General features: G+C 37.1%; 2 protein-coding genes across 3 annotated transcripts in view; one reads left to right on the plus strand and one right to left on the minus strand.

Moving 5' to 3' along the window:
• Nucleotides 1-5,462, plus strand: part of LOC105247906 — a 49,914-nt gene extending 44,452 nt beyond the window's left edge. Inside the window, exons 2-4 of one of the 2 annotated variants that reach the window (XM_011252366.3) lie at nucleotides 3,254-3,445; nucleotides 3,801-4,065; nucleotides 4,212-5,457. In XM_011252366.3, coding sequence (XP_011250668.1) covers nucleotides 3,254-3,445; nucleotides 3,801-4,065; nucleotides 4,212-4,237 — 483 coding nt within the window. In that variant the 3' untranslated portion in view covers nucleotides 4,238-5,457. Of the gene's footprint in view, nucleotides 1-3,253; nucleotides 3,446-3,800; nucleotides 4,066-4,211 lie in introns of both variants that reach the window. The other variant, XM_011252365.3, reaches the window with a different exon arrangement.
• Nucleotides 1-6,692, minus strand: part of LOC105247908 (nuclear migration protein nudC) — a 73,465-nt gene extending 66,773 nt beyond the window's left edge. The window contains exons 1-4 of the mRNA XM_011252367.3: nucleotides 6,477-6,692; nucleotides 6,315-6,392; nucleotides 6,007-6,222; nucleotides 5,672-5,884 (exon numbers count right to left, since the gene is read on the minus strand). Coding sequence (XP_011250669.1) covers nucleotides 5,672-5,884; nucleotides 6,007-6,222; nucleotides 6,315-6,392; nucleotides 6,477-6,551 — 582 coding nt within the window. The 5' untranslated portion in view covers nucleotides 6,552-6,692. The remainder of the gene's footprint in view (nucleotides 1-5,671; nucleotides 5,885-6,006; nucleotides 6,223-6,314; nucleotides 6,393-6,476) is intronic.
• Between the last annotated feature and the right edge of the window lie 336 nt (nucleotides 6,693-7,028).

A 7,028-nucleotide genomic window follows, 5' to 3' on the forward strand; every position in this document is an offset into this window, starting at 1 on the left:
ACCATTTAATATCGCGTAAGCGATTTTACGGTATTTGACATTTACCCCGCAATTATGCGCTCTCATTTATTGCACGTAATAATCTCGATAAAGGAACATAGAAATTCTTTTTTTAAATAGCCTCGCTCCGAATACTACAATAATACCTTATACGATGATTATATTCAGTTTCACTGCATTAATAGAGAAATTTTGTTTCTACTGAAAAAGCATATTTTATTTCATCGTTGGAGGTTTGGATGCAATATACACGATGACAGCGCAATTATGGGATACGGCAAAAATGAGGAATAGCAACGCTTTAAAATACCGGCGATGCAATTAATGGCATATCGCGAATTGAGCATACGTTTTCATAATGTCCGGACATATGCACTGATATCAAACTTAATGTTGTACTTTAATCATATCAAACTTAATGTTGTACTTTAATCATACAGACACCAAGGACATTCCAAGCAAAATTTCTCTGTGCGCGTAATATTATTCTTTCCGATTATTAATGAAAAGGAATGTAGATGTTACTTGACGATGCTTTTTTTATATGTTGAAACATAAATCCGATCTCTCCGTCGCACTTGATCTTTGATACGTCATAAGACTAAAACAAAATATTTTTTCAAAAGATTCTCTTTATAATTATTTTTGAGAGATGTCAAGTGTATCTTTCAAAACTCTGTGAAAATAACATTTGATGTCTTACTTAAACCTGTCTCACTTTATTTCGATAATAAATTTTATTAATACCAAATAAGCGTAATGTATCACTTATAATTTGCTTGCAAACGATAAAAATTAAATATGACAGCTTTTGGACATGAGCTTCACGCATACGAATTCAAAATCCGTCTCAGGATATTACGTTACGTAGACCTGCACAGGTGCGGCGCTTCGAGGTTGACCGGTGTATTGAGTTCTACAAAAATTCCTAACGACTGTAAGCGTCGCCATTCTCTCTATCTCTCTCTTTCTCTCGTTTCTTGCCCGACTATTCGCGATCCCTCCGTCTTTCGCTCTCGTGCACGACTGAAGATTTTTTCAAGATATCGGCTCGCGAAGAAATATACCTGTCACCGTCGTGACTTCGGGTCCGATGATTTCGTCACGAAACTCCCGTTTCGTTCGATCTGTTCGCGAACGTTCTCTTTGCACATCACAGATACAAATATAAATGTTTCATGAAATGTCGATGATTGCCCAAATTTTGTCTTTTGTACTTTATTGTTTTTTTTATATAGATTTTTACATAGATATTTTTCATGATTTTATATTAAAAAAATATATATTTGCTTCTCTGAAGGAATGTTAAAGATAACAGATGAGTTATATTCTATCCTATTAATGATAATGTGCTTTGTTAGAGTTGAATACGGATGTAATAAATCAATCATACATTGCAACGCTGTATACTCATTTAATACTTTTTGTTATTGTACTCCTAATTTGGTATGATCGATTAGCAAGGAATGACTAAAGAGATAAATTGGAATAATCCGTATATAATTAAAACCAATATCATTAAGCTCGCACGAAGCAAATTCAATAGGAGAAAAAAATGTTACCGATCATTAAGAAGATTTAATATCCTTCTTTATGTATGACTTTTGAACCGTCTTCTTAACGTACACTTCTAACGACAAGGCAAGCATTTTTCACGAGATATCGTAATCGACTCTGTAAATAAATATAACTTTTATATCAATATTTTCCGCGTATGACTTAGCACGTTTATTGATTCGATTAAATCTTCTTTATTTGCTTGAAAATGAATGCTACGTAAGAATAGCGTTTCATTAGAATGGCGTTGTACCGGTCGGGACGAAAGACCAATACCCGTCTGAAAAACCGACACCGGGGACGAAAAAGAATGCGCAAACTCGTTCACAGTCTTATGGCGGTCCTTGGGCAACGCCCGGCCGCGAAGGTAGGCCACACCGGTGCGAAATGCACTTAATTTACGTGCGAAAATTGCCAATTAACTGGCATAATCGGCATGTATGCGCGAACGGGACGGCGCGTCGCGTCCTGTCAAAAGTCATCCCGACGTCTCGCGCCAGGTCACGGAAATGGCCCTGAAATATCGCGGTCCGGATAGGAAGCGGGAGAGGAACGACGTCGACGACTTCTTCGTCGCGTCTCTCCGCAACGAAGAACGAAAACAAGATGCAAGAACAACAGCGGCGGACTTGACACGCGGAGAGACGGCTCGGCACAGAATTCGAGAGCGCAACGGGCGTTGTGCAACGATCAAACCGGAATGTCGAGGTGCTCCACGCCCCCGGGAGACGCCGAAATTCTCGTCAATCTTCCTCTCGCAGGAAGGAAGAGTGGGAGCAGAAGATGCTTTCGCGATACGCGGTGTCTTGTTTTGATACCGTGCGCTTTAGCTTCTCATTCGGCAAAATTATACGACGGATTTTTAAACGAGGCTTGATCTAAGCGCGGTGAAATCTGTACGATGGAGAAGTGGACTCGTAAAAGTGACATAATTGTACCTCTCTTTTTCATATATATTAATTAATAAATAATTATTAGCTATTCCCCGCGTGATTGTCTTTAAATATGTAACTCTGAATTGACTTTTTTAATAATTTATAGTACTTTAAAAAATATAAAGACTTTAATGATAAATAAGCATGCAAACGCTTAAATGAGATTTGCGCGTAAATGTGATTGCCTGTTTGATTGCAACGATAATATAATAATGATGTGTTAAAAAATCTATTAGCGATTTCTCTTACATTAATATACATTAGCGTTTACTAAGTGCGCTCTTATTATTAATTTTTTGTATCATTTTTAACATCAACCGTCTTTTAAAATTATAACTTAGCATCAACCGTCTTTTAAAATTATAAATTAGCAATTATTTTTATATATAATTCTGATGACGAATTGAAAGATATATGATATATAAAATAGATATATATGTGTCGAAGAAATCGAATTAAATATATAAAAAAATAATTCCAGTTAGAAATTATTAGATACGATCTCGCAACAGATTGAGTTTCTTTCGAACCAGAGTAAATAAATGAAATTAATAGCGAATATAACAAGACGATTTCCGTAAATTTTATCGTCGCCTTAAAAGCTTCCCATTTAAGTGCGCGTTATCGCTAAGTATAATGTTTTCTGGTGACAGATAAACGACACGCGATGGGGGACATGCGGGCAAAAGAGTAGAGGTGCAATCGGCATGGCATTATCGCTTATGCAATCAAAGCTTCATGTCGATTTACGTCGGTTTCAGATCGAGACGACGGCGGTGGCGACAACAACGGCAGTAGCTGCTGCCAGTCCGCTTTCCTGGCACATCCCAAGGCCGTCCTTGGTCGGGCGCAGCGAGAGGGACAGTGAAAATGGAAGCTGGGCTCATCATTTGCATCCAAACTCCCCCTCGAGAGGGTCGACGTCGTCTCAAGGCTCCACCGCCAGTACACACGTAAATTTCACTCGAAAGATATTAAAATAGCGTCCCCATCTCTCTGAATTTTAAAATTAAAAATTTAATATTATAATTAAAATAAAATTAAAATCCGATTCTAAATTAACATAAAAAAGACCGGAGTTAAAATTCCGATGCAAATCTCAAGGAGCTACTTCATTTTATCGGATTCTCAGAGTTGATAGTTGATGTTAATAATAAAACTTTGCGAATAATTTAAGTTATATCCGCGTTAAAAAATTAAATCAAAATTGACACAATCAAAATGATAAGCTCATATTATATACAAGAAGCAAGAGAGATTGTCTGATTTCCCAAGATAATACTTGAATGTTTCCGAATCGATTTACAGAGCGCCGCGTCTGGAACGTTGCTACTCACAGCCGCGAATCTGGCAAATCTCGCTGCCATACATCCGCCCACGGTGACGGCATCAAAGCAGATTGATACCGCCTCGGTGGCCAGCAGCACCCATTTTACGGTCGTGAACGGTCTCGGCAGACCGACCACCGTCTACAGGAAGTCTTGGTGTGCGCGGAACCAGCTCACCGTGCTCGTGTGCACTATGAGCTTTCTGTTCATGGTCGGTCTGCTTGCCGGGATCCTTTACATGGAAAGTAAGTATCTGCTCTCACAGTGTGGCAGCAACAGCCGCGGCGCGAATTCTTATTGCCACATTCACCGCGTGTTTCAACATCACGCGCGATCTCGGTAGATTCACCATCCACAAAACCTTCTCACCGCTATTTACCTCTGATTGCAGTGAGGGTTCGCGACAAGTACAACTAGGCCGAGGGTGACGGGAGGAAGAAACGGAGGAGACACGTGACCGTGAATGATGATCATCTTGATAGAAAAAGGCAGCGAAGAAACGAATCTGGCGAAAAGCGCGATGGAAAGATTAAAGTCGAACGAGAATATCGTTTTTGTGGAAACGAGAGAGAAGGAGGACGCGCGCTTGATTCAGTCACGATATTAATTAATTTGAATTTACTCGTATTTATATTTGTCTTATTAGACCGCTCAGATCGCTCTCAGTTAGCAGACGTTCTCGGCTACGGTTAGGTTTTTAAGTATATATACATATATACTGTATTGCACCGTGACAAGTGTGGTACGTGAAAACCAGTAATTACATTTGTGTAATGAACAACGTATATATTATTAAGGGATTAACGAGATCCTCGCGATGGGATAGCCTTGCTATATTTATACTCAGACTAACGATTTCTTCGAGTCGTATCGCGAGACACGATTCGACGAATATTGTAATATTTTATATTAATTGACCCCTTACCACTAATGCGTGTGTTATATAGAGCACAAGCAACTTTCTCTCAAATTTCTTCACCGTTTTGTACACGATTATGACACCTTTCTGCACGTTATATATTTTTCCGCATAAGAAGATACATGTGGTAAGGGGTTCTCGACGACAATGATACATGTGATGCGGTTCGCGATTACTCTAAATAAAATGTACTTTAAGCTCCTCTTCTTTGGTTCTCAATCGATTTACCGTTCATTGTAAATCTTGATATTATCGAGAGCTGATGAAGAGAAAAGTAATATGAAAGGCATCGTCATAGTATCACTAATCCTGATCGTCCAATAGAATTTCAAATCTGATCGTATTTTAACGAAAACCAAGAGACAGTTTGGAAGCAATCGACGAAATGGGACCAAAATAGCGAGTATCTGTTTAGGGGCCCGCATAACTTAATTCTCACTAACACAAATCGCCTTAAATAAACCTGGATTTCCGCTGACATGTTATTACAGAGATAAACATAAACGAAAAAGCAATGAGGGGAGCAGTCGATCCCTTTTCGCGTCTGTGATATTATATGCGTATTAATTAATCGTCGATTCAACAAGAAACTGTCAAATATATCAAACGTCGTTTCATTTCAACCTATCTTTTGCAGCATATTCAATAATATTCACATAATAACCCAAAAATAGTATATGATATCACATGGTAAGTATCTAACCTAATCTAACATAATGTTTCATTACCTATCACTACAGTTTAATATATCATAACTCCACTATTGTCATCAGTATAAATTTAAATAAAGCTAAATCGATCCTACATAGTAAAAAATTGACATTTCAAAATATTATTCTATCTCTTTAAATTTTCTTTTTATATGAAAAGAATATTTTAGCGCCACATTGTGTAATTCATAGTGATAAAGGAAAATAAGAATATCCACTTACGTCCAAGTCTCCAAGTGTTTGTGTCCATCTGTAATTCGGCATGTCTGCACCATTACCACTGTTAGGCTTCAACTTATTTTTCTCTTTTTCATCTTCTTCGTCCTCATCATCTACATTGCCATCTTTAGAATCAACATTTTCATCCTCGACATCTTTAGAAAGTTCATTATGATCACTACTAGGTCCCGCAACAGCAGCGTCTTTTACTGATCGCTAAGCAAAAATTTTATAATATTATTATGACTTCTAACAAATAACTTTTCGTCAGATAAATAATATATTAAATAATATAAATGATATATTAAACAATATATTAAAGTTTTTGAAATAAATACCTTATCTATTTCTTCTTGTAATTTAACAGCTTCTTCCTCAGTTAGCTCTGTTATTCTAGAATCGTTATTTATCTTTTCTTCCTCAGCTTGCTCCTCTTTCCTCTTCTTTTCGAGTCTCTCCTTACGCCGTTTTTCTTGCTCAATTTTTTCTATTTTATCAGAAGCAGCTTTGGCTAAAGCGTTAGCTTCGTGTTTCTTGAATTTACTCATGACAAGCTGTACATGAAAGAACAATTTGTCCGGTCAGTTTATAGAAATTTCTAGAATAATCTAACATAACTATGCAAGAAATATATAAAAACAATTACTTGTTCAGCTGCCCCTTCGCCGCCTCCGGTATAAAAGTCTGTTTTTCTCGCCAGGAAACTGAAGAAAGTATCTAATAACTAAAAGAAGAAAGCTCAATGTAAGACACAAATACATATCTTATCGCGCGAGTTAACCTCAATCAGAAAGAAGATGAAACTTACGTCTTTCACACCACCTTCGTGTTGCTGCGCCAACGCCAATAACATTCCGTCGAATTGATCTTCCTTCTTCGTCATTTTGCTTCAATATTTACTTATATTCTGTCAACTTTATGATAAAAGGCCACAATAATTCGTATCGTTTTAGTTGTCTAGTAACGACGAAGCTATTGTTGCTATACTACATCACGTTTCCATGATGAAACATCTCGAATAATCGACCGAATATTCCAATCAAGTTCATCAATAACGTCCTCTGACAACAAAACTGCTAACGTCTTTCAAGTCGAGACAACACAAACCCTCTGTTGTTATATCATTACCGATGAGATTCCCTTACACAAACATCGAATTATCGACCGAAGTAACCTAACCAACTGAGGGATAACAAACTAGAATAACCTTCTAATAAATTGTAGTAATAATTTTCAAGTCAAATATTATCGACTCTCTCTCACTCTCTCTCACTCTCTCTCTGCTCAAGTTTTTTATAAATATATATATATTCTCTTTTTTTTTAATATTTTAGTTTAAATAAAAAAAGAAATATATATT

Source organism: Camponotus floridanus, unplaced genomic scaffold (genome assembly GCF_003227725.1).
Source record: "Camponotus floridanus strain SB8 unplaced genomic scaffold, Cflo_v7.5 scaffold30, whole genome shotgun sequence".
NCBI lineage: Eukaryota > Metazoa > Arthropoda > Insecta > Hymenoptera > Formicidae > Camponotus > Camponotus floridanus.